The 18,590-nt window shown below is 40.2% G+C and overlaps 1 protein-coding gene across 1 annotated transcript; it reads left to right on the top strand.

Moving 5' to 3' along the window:
- The first annotated feature begins 550 nt into the window (after window positions 1-550).
- On the top strand, window positions 551-13,343 carry kcnk5a (potassium channel, subfamily K, member 5a). The gene is made up of 5 exons (XM_088290416.1): window positions 551-1,104; window positions 9,325-9,436; window positions 9,577-9,743; window positions 9,843-10,011; window positions 10,735-13,343. Exons 1-5 carry the CDS (start codon window positions 919-921, stop codon window positions 11,673-11,675), a joined length of 1,575 nt encoding a protein of 524 aa, XP_088146542.1. The 5' UTR covers window positions 551-918; the 3' UTR covers window positions 11,676-13,343.
- The last annotated feature ends 5,247 nt before the right edge of the window (window positions 13,344-18,590 follow it).

Raw genomic sequence — 18,590 nt, 5'->3', positions numbered from 1 at the left:
TTTGGTGACGATTGGTTGTAGTTTTCTGACACTAAATGGTGTTAAGTTTTTTTTTTTCTATAAAGTGGGTGAGGAGAAAAAAGCTTAATGTCCATAAAATACAAAATACTGAGGTCATTGATTTATTTTCCAAAATTGAAGTGGACATGAGTGGAGATGTGCACGTGAATTTCGCATGGTGACGATTCATCATAATTTATGGAACCGTTTTAGGCTGCCCCTGTAATTTTCTTTTCAGCACTCGCACTGTGGAAGCAATTTAAGGAGGAAAAACGGGCTTTGTGTAGATTTTTTTCCTATTGTGTCAAGTAATCAAAACGTGTATCGAGTATAACTGACTTTTTTTCGACGTTTACACAACTGTAGTATTACTTAAAGAGTGCGGTTACTTTTGCCCCCTCTGTTCAGACTCAGTCCAAAAAAAATTACACGTGTCTTCCCGACTGCTCAATTTAGCGCGTCCACTCACGACGAGGCGCACACCTGTAGAGCCGTCAAAAGCAGCCAAAAGGGAACACAGAACAAAGTCAAAGTTGACACCCCCACTCCTCCTCGTGGTCACTCACCATCCTTTTCCCCTCCTCTCTTTCTGGGCGGATCTTGTGAAAAGTCCTCCACTCCTACTCCTGCTTCACCCTATTTCTCCGGCTGCACGTGGAAACAATAGCAGAGTGGCTGCACTTTATCTGGTGAAGACAATATTTTGCTACCCGTGTTAGCCTCTTTGGCTATGTCGCGAGGACAAATGCTGTCAAGTGTGGCGCGCGTCGACTCTCCATAAACTTTGCGTGGAACAAGAAAACTCCCAACGTTCTCCGACAATGACTGCTTGAGCTGCACTCTTATTACCGCTGCTGTCAGCCTCCCCCTCCCTACTTTCCTCCTCTTCGCCCCCACTTTTAGTCACTGCACACCATTATGGTGGATAAAGGCCCCTTGTTGACTTCTGCAATTATTTTCTACCTGTCCATCGGGGCAGCGATTTTTCAAGTCCTGGAGGAGTCCAATTGGAAGCTGGCCGCAAAGCACTATAGACTACAGAAGGAAAAAATACTTAAGGACTACCCCTGTCTGACGAAAGATGACTTGGAGAAAATACTACAGGTATGAATAATAAGTCAGTCATTGAGAGATGAATGAACTTTTCTAGTGAAGGGAAGCTGCTGAGGAATTAAGTGCTGTCATGTCAGTTAATATTGGGGTTCAAGGCAGTCGTTGCTATTGTGACTGCAGGGTTTAATTTTGCAGCTCCAGCGTTTTGACATTATACAACAATGTAGATCAGGGTCCGCTTAACTTAAGCTTGGACCCAAAATACCAAAATAAATTGCTGGTCAAGCAAACAGTTTGATATGGGCCCCCCATCTCAACACCACAATGTCACCTATGTGTGTGTATATATATATATATATATATATATATATATATATATAATATTGGAAAACATGCAATATGGGGGCCATATATATTGCGATTGACATATACCTAATGAAATTACTTTATATTGTCTCAGTAAATGTATTTTTTATGGGGTGAAATTAATTTGACAAGTTATTCAGTATTAGTCGTGCCCGTAGTTACTGTTCACTTATTGAAAGATGGTGGATATTTAAGGTTGCATTTGATTGATCAAAGTCAGTAAAAATCATACAATTCCATATGTAGTGAGTATTTATTTATTGCGTGTCATTGCGATATGCATATTGCATGTGCCACGATGATATGTGTATGTGTATCGGATTCAATTAGTTTTGTTTGGAAAAAAATAAATAAATAAAACTCACATTCAGTTTGCCTATACCTCAAACCATCTGGGCCAAAATGTGTCAATTCTTATTGGGAATGAAACGCGAAATGACATCACAGTTGGTCAGGGCTCAGATGCTGACCAATCATAGCTCATCTTGTGAATGTCACATGACCAAACCCAGAAAACAGGTGAGCCGAGATTGATGGTTATCGGATTTCTGAGCAACTGTGATGTCGTTTTCAGTCAATAGCAAGTGGCAAAATGGGGGGGCCCTTGGGTGCATTAAAGATTTTGCTGCCTAATTCATATTCGACAAACGCAACAGTCATCACAATTTAACTAGCGGGGACATGTAGAATATATTATGAAGAAAAAGTGCTTGTCCTTTCACTAACTAATTGGCATAGAATCTGCAATGAACCCTGCAGTTTTCACTTAACAGATGATCCAAGCATTTTTTTCCACCAAATTCCTTCTTAACATAAATTGACTAATAGCTGTAGCCATAAACATTAGCATTATAAAATAAAATACAGAAAACTTGAAGGAGTAAGACAGACAAAGAGAATTGCATGAAAAGTTGTTTAATACTATGACGTGTTTAAATTCTGCCCTGTTTATGTCAATGTTTTGACAATGCATGTTTTTTTTTAGTTTGCTTGAATCCAAATTTCTCATTTGAGTCGGCACCGAAATAAATTAACCCTGCTGCTGAGCCATGCATTTTCAATCTTCCCTAATTGGTTACTGTTCATGTCGCCTGTGATGTGTCACTTGTGTTCGTGCCAATCTAATAATTGTTTTATGTCCATCTGCTCTTGTTAACCCGAGTCTGTATGTGTATATAAGCATACACAGCATGCATGGCTCAGCATTTTTCTTGGGCGCGTAAAGGAAGTTGCCCCGCGTAATCTCAGCTTTAAAAATTAGCAGTACGTGGTGTTCTATTGCAATGTCCAAAGTTGCCAATGTCAGAACCACATGGCTAATAAAGAACCAATGACTTGTGGCTTCACACTCTCCCGCCAATGAAAGCATTCAAAGTGTAGCATTCCTCTTCCACAGGTGTTTTTCCTCACAATACGGTTCCACTTCCTTGGTTCTTTCAGTTTCTCCAATGTGTGGGGCCTTTTTCCACTAAGACGTAAAGTTGTTTTTTTTTCAACTTTGTTTTAGTTTTGCTTCACTTTTTTTTTCCAGTTTTTGAGACAGAGGGGAAGCATGTCTGAACGTGTCCCCCAGTTTAGGCCCACATCAGTATTTGGCAGATTTATTACTTTACCCATCCCCCCCTTTTTTCTTTGCCACAGCTTTTTGTGTTTGGGGGGGACTGAAAAGGATATACCCATGAACCTCCCCCCGTTTGCTGCACTGCAGTAACAGTCTAATCGCCACAAAGGCCTCAATTGAATGCGAATATTAAACGCATGAGGATTTTGAGGTTGCTATGAAAAAATAACCCTTTTTCCAGAGAGTTTCCAGTCTAAGTCCTGACATCAAAATTCAGGTTTCATCTTGTTTCCTCCCCTGCCCCACTACTTATGAAACTTTGCCTTTCCTTTATTAACTACTAGTTGACCATTAACATCGGGGTCCCTTAAAGTGGTTACTGTTTATGACCCCATCGATGTAAGCACTTAAGAAGCTGTCATAAAAGTTCGTTATCTTCCTTTTGCAAGCATCCTGCTTGTTGTGTGAAATGAGCAGCCAGGTGCACAACGCAGCTCCCAGACCTTGCAAATGTTTAGAATTTTTTTTGTTGTTGTTGTTTTTCCAGAAGAAAAATGTACAGTGACTAAGTTATGTCATGTCTTTTCCTATGAAACAATCGGCAAACTCAAATGCAGTGTCTTCTGAACAATGTCATCAACAATAGGACCAGTGTCTGTTAAGGTCATGCGCGAATCATGAAATCCACAATATAATGACCGCATAGAAGACGCACTTGGTGGATATAATGGGTAGTTCATTGTCACAGAGATAGCTTGAGAACTATATTGAAAGACAATTGAGCACATGTTTGTGGCATAAGAAATGATTAAGACTCTCCTACCAAACTTTAATGAGTCACCTATAATAATGATTTTTAAACCTTTCGACATTTTCCACCCTTTACAACCTGACCTTAAAAGTGCGTGTAGAGTCCAGTCACACATGACTGGCTAATCACGTTTACAAGGCCAAGTAAAGTCTGCAAACACTTGATGTGTTTATGAAAGCTTCTGTCTCATTTTAGTCAAACAGTTACAGTGAATGAAGTAGCACACTGTTTTCCGTACGAGCTCACTTTGTCATGTGCCTACGGTGCAGTTTAAGCGTTGTGGCTTGAAATAGCAAAACGTGACCTTCAATAACATTCTCTCCCTTTTCATGCATTAGTTGCTTCTAACACAATCTATGATTTGACCTTAATTTTCTTCATGCATTTCTCTTCCTCAGAAAACAGACATTTTATTGAGAAGTATTGCGGAAATGATAGTTGCTCGTTCTCGTCGCTTGTGGTTTCGGCAACTAAAACCTGGCACTGTTGTTCCAAACCCTGGAGCGCACCCAAAAAAAGTGACACCGCTCAAAGCACTGTAAATTCTCGTACCATTTGGGTCTCTTCACCAACAGCTGCACGTGCCAGAATACACAAACCAGTGTTAAAATAACAGCCCCCAAATTCAAAGTCTAGAGTAGGCCTTGAACGAGTCCTCAAGTAATCTGGTACCTTGACTTTTTTTTTTTCCCTGCCTCAAGTACCCACTTATCTACATGTGCACAGGAAGAAGTCAAGCTGCAACTGCAGCAACAGGTGCCCATGGTATGCATAAGAGTAATGCGCCGACAATGAGGTCAGAGGGCATCAAAATAAACTTCACCTTAACAAATAATATATGGAAATCAACGCCTTAATTTTGACGTTGTTCCCGCAAGCGTGTCGCAGCCTCGCAGCTGACTTGACTCGTCCCGTTCAAGTGTAGGCTGGCGAAAGTTACTTTACTTACTTTTTAAAGGCAGTTTAACACATAATTGACTCAATTGCACATTTTTTATGCTTTGTTGACAGCCTGACACAGTTGGCGTTCTTACTGATCGCAGGCTGACGTGAGTGTGTTTCAACTGGCAAAATCACTACTTCACAAGACCAAAATCTCTTGAGTGAGATTTCTCTGAAATCGCCCGAATGATTCTAGAGAGGAAAAAGGGTGCTGGGAAATTAATTAACTTCTAAATATAAAAACCAGTTGGTCGCTCATTATTAAGTGGAAATTTGTTTTTTTTCTTCTGTATTCGTAATTTTGCTTTAACAAAGATTTATTTTTTTTATCCAAATACACAATTTTTCAATAGAATTTAGGATCTCCAAATACCAAAATATTTGATAGCTGCAGCTACGGATGGGAATAGAAAGATTTTCTCGATACTACTCTTAACGAGCGGTACGGTGGACAACTGGTTGCCATGATGGCCTCACAGTTCAGGGGTGCAGGGTTCGATTCCGGCTCCGGCCTTCCAGTGTGTAGTTTGCATGTTCTCCCAGTGCCTGCATGGATTTTCTTCGGGTACTACATTTTCCTCCCACATTCTACAAACATGCATGGTGGCTTGATTGGACACGTAATTTGGGGGGTGACTTCCCCTTTAAAGGTGGAGCTTGTTGAGACTGCAGTTTTTTAAAAATTCAGCACCGTGCGCCAGTCTAGCACCGGGACTTGATGCCCATCTCTGGTTGCAACCCTAGTTTGGAATTACGAATGGCATGCAATAAAGCAGTTCGATGAAAAGATACATTGTCACACTGCATAAGAAAGCACACTCAGCGTGCTCCGTGTTTTTCATCAGATTGTTTTATAATTGTGTTTTTGAGCTGGACATTTCATGTCACTGTCTTAGCTTTTGCATTGGCATAGTTAGCATAGTTAGCCTAGCATTTGGCACGTCCGTGGCGATATGCGAGGATCCATTTTCCATTCTGAGAAATAAGTTTTTAGACCACAGGTACACAATTCTCCATAAAATAATAAGGCCCAGTTTAAGGAAAGTGACCCGAAAATGCACATAAAAGTGAGAGAACGCCGCCATTGCTTATGCTTTGTAAAAAAAAAAAAATTAAAATGCCCTGCGGCTGATCAACAGTCCTAAATTAAAAGCTAAATTAGCCAATGCCCGCCATGAGCAACGCTCAATAGTTTGTATAAATGATAAATGTGCGTGTGTGAGACCACCGTGTGACACCTGTTTAATAACAGTTATTGTTTCGTGTGACTGTGTGTATGCATACCTGTTATAATGGGTCTGCTTTTGTGTGCGCGCGTGGGCTTAGGAGGTCCTGTGTTTGAGTTTTTGGAGACGTAAAAATGTATCCGCCCCGACACCAGCGCCAACCAAAGCCTCCATCCATCCGCAATCTGATGAGCTCTGCCGGCATTGCGAAGATGCACAACCACATTGAGGGATTATAGCACAGCTGTTGCTGGTCATCTTTCAGTTTTCAAGCGAGCGGAGCCCATCAACAGCCATGCTGGTTTCAGTTTTTAAATATGGGCTTCTCTACTATTCTCACCCTGGGGCTCGCATTTTCTTATTGTTGCTATGTTTTATAAATGTGAACAGCAATAAAGAAAATTTGTTTAAAAAAAATAGCCTTTGAAACAATGTATAAGATATTTTTAAACAATTATACTCTATGCTTACATATTCCAAGGCCTTTCAGAGCAACGCATTACGAAACTGTAGATTTCCATGACAACTGCATGTATGTGAAAGAAAATATGACGATTGACAAAAGTTCGACCTGGGATAGACGTCACATATTTCACTGTACATGTATGGGTCCTCAGTTTACGTTGGCGTTTTGCTCTTACAAATTTGTACATGATTGGAATGCGTCATCACGAACACTGGAATGATCTGTAGTAAATAATCAATTGGAAATGAGTCAATTGTACGTCAGTACAAATGGACCACCTGTAATTTTTTACTAGCTGGCCGCAACCCCCACTATGACGAATCCGCAACCCACAAATGTTAATCAACTCAACAAAGGATTAACAAGGAAGAACAGCAGCTGTGCATTTGGTGCTAATTGACCAAATTTGTCAATCTCGTGAAATTTAACAAGGAACTTTGAAGCAGCCACTCGCAAATGTGTTTATGGCATACATGAGTATGTTCTGCCTTTTGGGGAGTTTTACTGCCTACTCCATTTTTCAGACTCTGTAGAAACACAGCGGTGGTATAAAATTGCCTTGCCTGCTTATTTATTATTTTACGTTCAGCAGCAAAGGTTTCGTTAAGAAATACAACCATTTAGATTGTCTAGATCTCGTGTTTGAGTCAAGGCAAGATTTTTACGAGCACAAACAGTTGAACCGCTACCATTGCTCGTCCTGAATGATGTTTGCCATCCACCAACTTCTGAACATGAAATCAATACAAAATTTCTATGAGAGCGACATGAGTGACTTCATTGCTTGTGACCTTGTTGATCTTGCCTACGGGCAGCTGTTGCTCCTTGGCTGCGTCATGCTCGAAGGCTTAAAGTGGAAAAATACCTCGGTGCGCTCGGCTGCCAGCGGCCAGATAACAGTTAAAGTTTGCCATTGTGGTTTTTACAGTTCTTTGGTTATCAGAATGGCAGCGGCCGACTGCTAAGCCTGCAATTTGGCGACAGTTTCACTTCTCTAATAGTATCAAGGAATCCTTTCTTTACAATTTTAGCCTGGGTACAGTTAACAGCATTTTCAAAGCAAAATACTCAGTTAAATTGAACATCACAATACCTCCAGCAACACTTTTCTTTTCATTTTCAGTCATCAGTGTAGAGCTTTATGAACTATATCAGTGTTCAGTTTTATGTTACCACTGCCTGTGAGTCATTTGATTTGTATCTTAATCACCTCATGACATACAGGGCTTCCAGAAGAAAAAGCAATAATGTGGAGCGCTAATTGTTTGACATAGCTTTAATTCATGCTCATAATTTGTATATTTGTCGATGTTTACTCATAATACAAAAATTTATAAACAATTAGCATCATATGCGGAGTGGAAATAACGACTTTTCTTCCATGTGTGAGGGCAGGCTAGGCTGCCCGAAGACAGAAATGCAGACGTTTGTATGCGTAGAGGTGTTTGGCTGTTTTAGGAGCAGTTGAAAGCAAAAAGATCAATCTTGAGTTGACTTTAATGAGCATAGAGAAGGAGTGTCATAAGTACAGTCGTCTCTGCAGTGCGACCGCCAGCGATGTGTTGTTTGTTTGGAGGATGACACACGCAGACGCATGTCAAAGGGAGGTGGCTCTCTCTTGTTGCAACGGGAGAGGGAACAGAAGCAGGAGAGAGGCTAAAGCAGTAAATAGAGAGTTACTTTCAACCACTTCTTAAAAAAAAAAAAAACATGTACAGACGCTAATGTGATCAGATTACATTTTTTTTTTTTTACCCCCCAAAAAATTGGCCACATTTGCGAATACATTTTTCACAGCCTCGGGCCCTGATCCTGCTTGGCGATTCAGTTCTTCTAGCAATCAGCTCTGTGAAAATGTCTTGGACAAGTTTGACAACTTGACAATGGTCAATCATTGGATTCATTGGTTGAGCACTAGCATCCTTAAACCCTTCTGATGAAGGAGATGATCAAGATTCCTCAATTTAGAGATGCATGGGAAGAGTTTTATGACTCTTGAGTGCATTTTGACCTCTGTCTTCTATATTTGAACGGTTGTACTCTGCCCCTATCATATTCCTGTGAATCGGCGTTTTGTCTTTCATGAAATTCAGCACTTTATTATCTGGCAGATAAAATGAATACATACTATTCATGCCCTTCCCACTGAAAGAAGGTGAGGGATGTCTTCAAATTATGCTTAGTTGGCAAATAGTCACATGAGGTGTGTTAGAAGAGTTCAAGGATTGGCGTCACAAAAGGTATATTTCAAATCAGAACTTCAAACTGCAAGTTTTCCCCTTCGACCTATCGGCCTGCAGTCTAATAAATGCAATTTACCAGATACTTTGTCACCCTTTTGGTGCTCTTGGAATGATTTTTCTGGCCAATTCTCTCTGCAGTTTGGTCATTGCGGCCATCCTGATGTCGCCTTTCCAAACGAGTTCCGTTGAAAAATCACTCAGAGCCACAATTTCAGCGATCACGATAACAGCACACCTGTGCGTATAATTTTGGGTGTTGATGACTAAGAATAAGCAAAACAATGAACACATTGCCCTTCCAACAATCCCTTGTCGTTATCAGTTGGTGGGAGAAAAATAAACATTTGAATTCAAAGCATGCCTAACTCCAGCATAATTTAAGATCGCAATGCTAATAAGGGACGTTGCACTCTCCTTCCTTTTTGTAAGCACTGGTTAGAACGATAATTTGAAACTAAATGGGCCGTAGCATCAATTCATCTTATCTGCAGTGACTCGGCGACATCAACATTTTCGACAGGAAGTATGCAATGGAGAAAATGAACTTTCACACACAAAGTACAAAGTTTTCGGCGTACCAAATTGATTGTTGTATTATTTCAAAGTAATGTTAGACCTCATGTCTGATTTTAATTTGACATCATTTTTGTCTCTAGATTGTTTCTGATGCTGCTGGTCAAGGAGTCACTATAACAGGCAACAAGACTTTCAACAACTGGAACTGGCCAAATGCTGTCATCTTTGCTGCCACGGTTATAACTACTATAGGTAACTACTTTTACTGGCTACGTTGCAGAAAGTTATTTGTCCCAAGATGTTCTTGAGAAAATGACTTCTGACTGTCAGTCAAGTTGAGTCTAATGGTTTCGAGGTATTTGATTCCACAATATTTGCTCTTTATTTTTAAGGATATGGAAACATTGCTCCCAAAACAGCCGTGGGGCGTGTATTTTGCATCTTCTATGGACTCTTTGGGGTTCCTTTGTGTCTCACCTGGATCAGCGAACTTGGAAAGTTCTTTGGTGGACGAGCGAAGCACTTTGGTCATTTTCTCACCAAGAAAGGATTTTCACTGGTAACTTCATATTTGCTTTATTATTATGTCAGTGCAAAAGGCTGTACATCTCCATTGCAAAACCTCACCTGACCACATGTTTTGTTGTTTCTATTCCAGAGAAAGGCTCAATTTACCTGCACAGCTATTTTTCTTCTCTGGGGGTTGCTGATTCATTTAGTCCTTCCACCTTTTGTGTTTATGTCCCAGGAGGGTTGGACATATATTGAAGGCTTGTACTTCTCATTTGTCACCTTAACTACAATTGGATTTGGTGACTTGGTAGCAGGTATGTTTGTGGGAATATACTCTGATTTGCTGTTAACCGAGGAATTAGAAATACCGGGATAAAACAATATATCGCTGCTGCCTGATGATAATGTTCGAAAGCCACTTTAAAATGATTTAGGCCTTTTAACAGAAGATATGTGCTCTCTAGCAAGTACTATTAAAACATGACAAACCTCAAAAGCTCATCCATTCCTGGGCAGAAATTACCATTTCAGACATTCCTCCACAAACCACAAGCCTTCTCACATTTATTTGGAGTGAAAACAACACTGATAACACAATAACTATTCATCCCCTTTTGTGTAATGCTTTGTCATTCTACCTTGTCAGCACAATGACAAGTTGAGGGAGGTAATTGGCTAAGTATCCACTCATCTTAAGAATCCTTTATTGCAATTTCACGTCTTCACATAATACAAGTCTGTTTCAACATTTCAAACAATAACTCATAATATAAGAAGTGCAGCTTTGCTTTGTTGTGCTAAATCAGTGTAATAACAGTGTAATAACAGTGTATCTGCATGGATAGACGCATCCCTTAAAGACAAGTTGTGTAGAAAATGTAATGGAAAGTGGAGACATGCATATTATCAGAGAGTAACGATAGAATATCTTTACACTATGAGAGAGCAACCAATTAGGCCCATTGTTCCCAGTTTCATTAGTCCTGTTTTATTTTAATAAGTTTATTGAACTTTTTTTTTTTTCAATGTTCTTTCAGGTGTTGAGCCCACCAAAGACTACCCCACGCTATATCGTTACTTTGTGGAAGTTTGGATTTATCTGGGTCTGGCTTGGCTTTCTTTATTCTTCAACTGGAAAGTCCGGATGGTGATCGAGGCTCACAAAGCGCTAAAGAAACGACGCAAGCTACGCAAACTATCCCTCGATGAGCTTCGTCATTATAAAGAGTCTCACAAAGCCGCACTTCGTCTGCCGCCCACTCCCAATGATGTCAACATCTTCAGCTTCCTGTCCAAGAAGCAGGAAGGCTACAACGACCTGATCAAGCAGATTGGTACTAAAAGCGCCCAGAGACTCGACGCCGACACGGGGAACGGCATTAAAAAAGCCAAAGCAAAAGACATGGCTCACTCCAAGAGCTGCAGTGATGCTCCCAAGTTTAATGGCCACACTATCCTCAGTTTAGACCGTTCACCGCGCCAGAAGAGAAGATACAGCTTTAGTGACCGTGTCACAGTTGCCTTTTCCAAATCCAAAAACTACCTCCTGGGCTCCGACAATGGATTGCTGCTAACAGAGGATCATGGTGACAGAGAGGTAGAACTTGACAGGGACCAAGTATATGAAAATCAGCTCGACAAAGACGTGGATCAGGAGAGCGGGGGTGCGGGAGATTGCGGGAGAACTGCTCGAAGGACGTGGGATTCAAAAGAATACCATACTCTTATGTTCCAAAATGCAAACATTACTTTCATTGATGAAGAAAACTTTCTTGGCAATAATCTGGAGGAAGAGGAGGATGATTCTAAAGCAAAACTATCCATAACAACGTGTGATGAAAACATTGAAACTGTCTCCAAGGACGAGCGGAGTTCTGAGTCGGACGGCTCAGTTTTTGCCAGTGATGCTTCAGAACACAGCCACTCTTATGAGACTCTTGTAGAGGAATATGTAAAGGAGGACAATACGGAACCTTAGTTGCTGTGCACACCGCCAACGCTGCCTCTGTTGTGAACGGTGATGCTTTTGGAGCTTTTCTAATGTGACTGGTAATCCCATTGCACTGTTGGGTTTGGAAAAGGATAAAATGAATGTTCTTTCTTCGAATGAATTAACGTCCCTCTCGTTTGGGACCTCAACACATTAAACGTCTTCAATCAACATTGATTTGATACTTCATCCGTTCTAGCTACCTTTTGTAGACGTGTAGGAAAGATGCGGCAGGTATTGTGTATTCAAATCATGCACACATTGAAAGTTTTTTCTTGAGTGCTTCCGTTCTAAACATAACTGTTATAAATGATCTATATGTTGTCACATACGCCATATTGGTGTTTTCAAAATATTTGAAATGGTGGACATGGTAGTAGTCTGTAGCTACGTGGGTGTTTGTGTCTCTTGCACAATTCCATCAAATGAGCACGGACCAAAGTCCATTCTAAATGCAGATAATTTTTTTTCTTAACCTGAGCCAACCCCTTTCTGTTCTGTGTTGTATCTTTTTTTTTTTGAAGTCCTTGATGAATAGCTATCTGAAATTGTATTTTGTTTTGACTGTACGGATCTGACTTCGGCAACGCTCCGTAAGTGAGTTATTGCCACGTATTGTGAAGATGAATAGGAAAAAGAACCTTTGTGAGCAGAAGAAGGCTGCTTTATGTCAATTCTGTAGTTGTGACGATCACCCCAAGTGATACGACAAAGCTTCCTCCCATTTAATAATAATATCCAACTATTTTTACGTTATTGTACTGTGCTGCTGTTGAATGAAGTGGCCCGTTGAGGTGGAAATATGTTGGAAAAGTATTAGCAATGTATTGACTTTTTGCCTGCAGCACTCCCCTCTACTGCATTCTATTTGTCAGTTAAATATTGTCTGAAAGCCCATCGGCAGCCACAAACACCTCAGCTGAGTGCATGGCCTTGCTACTTGTTTGCTTTTGGGGGCTCGCACTGACACAGATGACTGTAGTACTGCAAATGACGGCCAGCTAGGTTAACATATCGCAGATCGATCCTCTAATGACGTACTTGTGTGTGGGGGTGCGTGTGTGTGTGGGGGTGTGTGTGTGTATGCGTGCGTGTGTCACAATGTCCCGTCCAATGCCTTTATATTCTCACCTGCTCTTTGCACATGATCTTGAACACAAAAACGTGAGTGTTACTTCGAATGGGAAGATGCCAACGAATGCTGTGTCACACAGGGCTGTTGTGAACTTGGAAATCCGAGTCAGTTACTAGTTTGTAAATATTGGGTAACAGAAGACATTTTCATGGCCTTTCATGCCTTAAATCCACTGCAAAGCAGAGGAAATAAAGAAACAATGCTTACATTTGAGTATGTTTCACACTGGGTGTTTTTATACATTTCTACTTTGGCCCCCACCATTTTTGGTATTTGGTCACATTTGATGAACATTTCTGTCATTGTCATGTTTTGCAGTCCTGGTACTTGTCGAATATGTCCGGAGATAATTAACCGGTTAAACCCATTGTCCTGCATTTTTATCTTAATGTTGCTCCATTGTGTAAAAACTCCACTGTTAATGTGTTAGTTGCCTTTTTTTATGATTAAATTATTGTTTGTATATGAATTCCAAACTAAACTATATATTTCATGTAAAAATAAACATTTGTTAAAAGATGGCTCTTTCTTTTGTATTTCACTTCCATTAAATGCCAGTTATGTAAACATTTTTGATTTTCAACAAAGAATTCATTTCTTTTCAAAAGCCTGTTAGGCTGGCCCTTTCTCTTGTGCGGTGGATTCCCTTCTGCAGGCAACATTGCTCACAATGAATCACTATGATGCACTTTCATCCTGGCAGATTTATGGTTTGCCTCCGTGTCACGTTTTTACTCATACGGTTCATAATAACTGTGTGTCGAGCAGAGCTGCACGCTGGACCAACTGCAGTTTTGCAATCACTGTTTAATGACAGATCTGTCGATTGAAGAAGATAGAACAAAGTTATAAAACAAAACAATCACTGTATTCAGTAGTCTATATGACTTTTATTTATGTTAATTTGAATATTATAAATGAATAAAGTGGAGCGTACGTATTCATCCATACATCACTTATGCTGTTCAGAGTCACATGGCGCTAGATCCTTCACCAGCTGACAAGGGGCAAAACGAGAGACTAGTTGCTAGTTAGTTACGGGACAATAGGGAGAACGGATCTTTTACACTCAAAACTGAGATCATTTTTGTTGAATCAATATCACGAATGAATTCAGATTTATATGTTAACAGAAATCCTGAATATTCAGAGTACTTGTATGGGGAACTAAATTGGCTGTTTCCAGAGGCGAAAAATCAACTTTTTCTTTGCTTAACAGACAGTTCTCAATAATCATGACCTATGTGATATATGCAATGACACAAAATAAACTTTTAAAAGTCATCCTATTTCCATTATTTCAAGTTCACACTTGAAATTTAATTGACTGCCAACAGTAAAACTGACTGCCAGCAATAAAAATGCAGGCCACATCTCACAATCGTGAGACAGAGCTTTACATTTAGTAATAAACCTCAAGGATGCATGGTAGCCGTGGCAGTATCACTTAAATGGAGACATGACAGAAATATTGTACCTTTAAGTGTCTTCAACCAATAACCAAATTTTCCCCAAAATTGCCATCTTTGCTCTGCTTCGTCTAAGCGACTCTCTATCAAAGGGACTATTCACAGCAACAGTGGTTAGTTTGAATCTCGACACAGGCCCATCCTGTGTGGAGTTCACCTTTTCCTGTGCATGTGTGGGTTCACGCAGTCTCACTGCGCATCGCAAAAATATGATTATTTTTGTTTTTCTCTGTATCCTGCAATTGACTGGCAAAAAGGAGGGTTTGAATAGATTTTGGATTTGTCATTATAGTTTAGATATATATATATATTTCGTTATTTTGCACTCTCGTTATTTGTTTATTTTTTTCACTGAATCAATTTTTGTTTGAGTTATGTTGCTAGTTTTTTTTTTAACTAGTATCCTGCCTCATGTCCAAAAAAAAAAAATGGCATAGAACATGAATGGATGGTTAGAACAATTTCAGAAACAATGTTACCCGCTATTACGTACAACTTGCGTCATTGTTTTCTCGACATGCTCATTTTTCAAATTATACAAGATAAACAATGATCAAAAAGTCTTATGCCTTTGATTTCACACAATTTTAAACCTAACAATCTTCACCACAATGTAAGCAGTGATGAGTCTGTACGGCTGGAAACTTCTAAAAACACGAGATTATCAGATGAGGATACGGCGTCAAGAAACATTTAAGAAAGTGTGGCTTGTTACATTCTCCTCAACTCATGAACAATCAAAGTATTATATAGCACAATGGCACAACGACAGTTGAACGCCAAAAGGTGGTACAATTGAAAGTTCAAAACATTCATCCACCCATTATCTGTTCCGCTTTTCCTCACAAGGGTCACGGGGGTGCTGGAGCCAATCCCAACTGTCATCGGGCAGTTTTGAGGGTTAAACCCTGTACACCCTGAACTCGTTGCCAGCCAATCGCAGGGTCAAAACATATTCCAAAAGTTAAATAAAACTTGGAAGTCAAACTGGCAACGAAATTAACCTTCGGAAAACCTCAGGTCAAACCACAACACAAAATAGAAGGCATTCACGAGAAGGCAGAGTTGTGGACAGAAAAGCAGACGGAAGTATCATTTCCTCATTGCTGCATGCAGGCACTAACGAGCTACTGAGGTGGAAAATGTGGCGCATTAGGTGTTGTGAAATAAGAAATAAAATAAAAGCATGCTTCAACATTTTTTAAAATTTATTTAACTTTATATATCTAGGTACGGAAGAGGATTAGGGCCATGAATGAGAAAAAAAAAAGATTGGAAGGATTCTGACTTTAATCTCAGAATTCTCACTTTATTCTCAGAATTCTGACTTTAAAGTGAGAATTCCGACTTTAATCTCAGAATTCTCACTTTAAAGTCAGAATTCTGAGAATAAAGTGAGAATTCTGAGATTAAAGTCAGAATTCTGAGATTAAAGTCAGAATCCTTCCAATCTTTTTTTTTTCTCATTCATGGCCCTAATCCTTTTCCGTATCTAGGTATCTTCTAATGGACACCTGTGGGAGGGGCCAAAGGGGTCGGGCTCATAGAGAGATGGGCGGGGGCCCAAGACGGGGACAAATGCTCAGATCCAAAAGTTGGCTCTCGGGATGTGGAATGTCACCTCTCGAGCAGTGAAAGAGCCTGAAGGTGTGTGAGGCAGAGAAGTTCTGACTTGATAGAATCAGACTTACTTTCACACACAGCTTGGACTCTAAGTGGTTGCCCACGGTGACAGACGCAGACAGTGGCGCAAAAAGCGTGTATGGCGCATAGGGGCGCCGCGCTATAGGAGGCGCCAAAGTGATGGGAGGAAAATAATTTTTGAGTGGCCATTTTATGTATTAAACAGCTGTTTGTTCACGGGTGTGGTAAAGGTTTGATCTAATAATCCATACTAATAGAGGTACGTCACTGATAGGCGCCCCTCTGCTTCGTGACTGTCACCGGCGCCCCGCCCCCTCCTGCGCGCCGCGCTCACAGTACCAGACAGAGTCCAGTGCGCGCGGGGCCAGTGTTTCGATTCCAATGTATGAATGGAGAAGCAATAAAGAAAGTCCTCAGGGGCGCAAAACCAAAAAAAAAGAAAGAGGGAGAAAGATTATGCAGGCTTGAAAATCATCTTTTCAAAGGGGTTAAAAGACAGTTGGTAAATTGTGACGTGTGTTTAGTAAGAGCCACAATTGGCTAGCAAATAATGAAGTTAGCTAAATTCGTTTTTGGACATTATTAATGATTGTACATATTCGTGGGTTTCACCTGCCGTAAAATGAAACGTTCAATAAAAGTTTGAAATAAAAGTGTTGTACTCCCCCCCCCAAAAGAAAATAATTTATAGGCTACACGGATGACCGAGCTAAATAAAACACAATATGTAAATAATGTCTTGTTTTCGTCATGAAGCTATAGTTCAAAGTTAGTACACCACTTTTGGGGGAATTTACCAGACACGGGTGTATTTGCACATATTATTAATATCTGAATACAGTTGTGTTGAGTATCACTCTGTAAACACTTCCCTCTTCTCTCTCTAATGTTTGTCAGGTGCCTTCATGTAGTTTTAAATAGTCTTTAATTATTTCACCTTAAAAGTGTTTCATTTTAACCTGATTAAATGCTATTTGTACTTGCAAGACAGTACCATTTTAAATAATATTTTGTAATTAATATTGTCTGCACCATTAATAAAGGTTTTATGATGGTGGCAGTTTGAGCATGAAACAAGTAAATTTCCTTGCGTTATATCCTTTGGGATGAATATCCTTTTTTTAAAATTCAATCTTGGATGCCAACCAATGCCACGAAAGATTGTGGTCAGCTTTGAAAGTTATATTGTCTTATGACCGTTCCACAGCAACATGTTGATTATGGTTAATATAATTTCAAACATTTTGAAACAAGTATTAAAAAGCTGTGTAACCTATGGTGGATTAAAAAATGGTAGAAAATGAAACCTTGATTTGATAAGCTATTGAAATATTTCACAGATATGTTGTATGGCAAGAAATGATGGTAGACGGTAACACATCTGCGTGTCATTAGAGGAAAGACCAAAAATATTTACAGTAGTTTGATTTATTTATTTTCCAAAAGCATGCATGTCAGGCTAACCTGCAGACTTGGAATTGTCCACATGTTTGAATAAATGTGTGTGCGTGCACGGGTGTGTGTGTGGGGGTGTGCGGGGGGGGGGGGGTGTGCGCGTGTGTGTGTGTGTGTGTGTGTTTTATGTGCCTTGATGTAACCAGTCCCAGATGTGAGCTGGAATCGGCTCCAGCTCACCTGTCACCGTAAGCAAGATGAGTGCTTTGAAAAATAGAAGGATGGGTCCCAGTTAAAGTTCCCCACAGCCCCTCATAAATTAAAGAGGCCAATAATATTCAGGGAGAGTTGAAGAATTATTAACCCCTTAATCCTTTAAAGCACATAGAGAAGTACTTGACTTCTTAAGCACTACACTAGAAGTCTTTAAATCCGGCTCGAGTTTTCACACGATGGTACTTTCTCCAAAGTTTGTTTCACAGGAATAGAGTGTATCTGTGAAGAGATTACACCCCAAAGTCCTTTCCGACGGTTAAATAATGTTAGTGCTGTATATAAAATACACTTTCTTGACGGATTTTAACACATATTGGGAGTTTAATTTGACTTTACAGGTTATCCGTTGAGGAATTAGATGGCATTGCACATAATTGAACAGTTTTCCTAGGTGGCTAATATAGATGAAAATGGCCCGGGACAAAACAAACCTCAAAGTTCTTCGAGATTTGCAGTGAAACTGAAGAGGTCCAGATGAATCCAAAGCCACGTCTATTCGGGGGGGGACACAGTGATGCCAATTCACTTGCTTGTCAACAAGGGAAGAAGGGGAACCAGATGGAGAGTTTTTTCTGTGGCTTGCAAATCAGCAGAGGCAACAACAGCTCTGTAACTCACAAACCAGGATGGGGAAATGTGACTGAAACGGGCCCAAGGACCTCTCTGACACCCAATTGTTTCCTGAGTTTCTGTGTCTGACTTTCCGGACCGGAAACTTTTGGGCACCCCCCAGAGGAGAATTTGTATGTGTTTATTTATATGTGTACGCACTGTACTCTATGCTTGTGTGTTGCGGATGTGGGCCGTGGTGTATTTGTTAGTGAAGATGCAGGAAGTACCCTGGTAACACGCCTGCTGCTTTTTAAATGGATGAAAGGATGGGAACCAAAGACACAGTGTTGAACAATGAGACCAACAGGTGACCGTGTTGCTCATTACATTCACAGGAGGAAAACAATACCTTGACCTTTGACCCAGGGTTTG

The sequence above is a fragment of the Idiotropiscis lumnitzeri genome, chromosome 1, assembly GCF_059441095.1.
Source record: "Idiotropiscis lumnitzeri isolate Australia: NSW breed Sydney's pygmy pipehorse chromosome 1, RoL_Ilum_1.0, whole genome shotgun sequence".
Taxonomy (NCBI): Eukaryota; Metazoa; Chordata; class Actinopteri; order Syngnathiformes; family Syngnathidae; genus Idiotropiscis; species Idiotropiscis lumnitzeri.
This window is presented reverse-complemented; position numbering and strand designations above follow the sequence as displayed.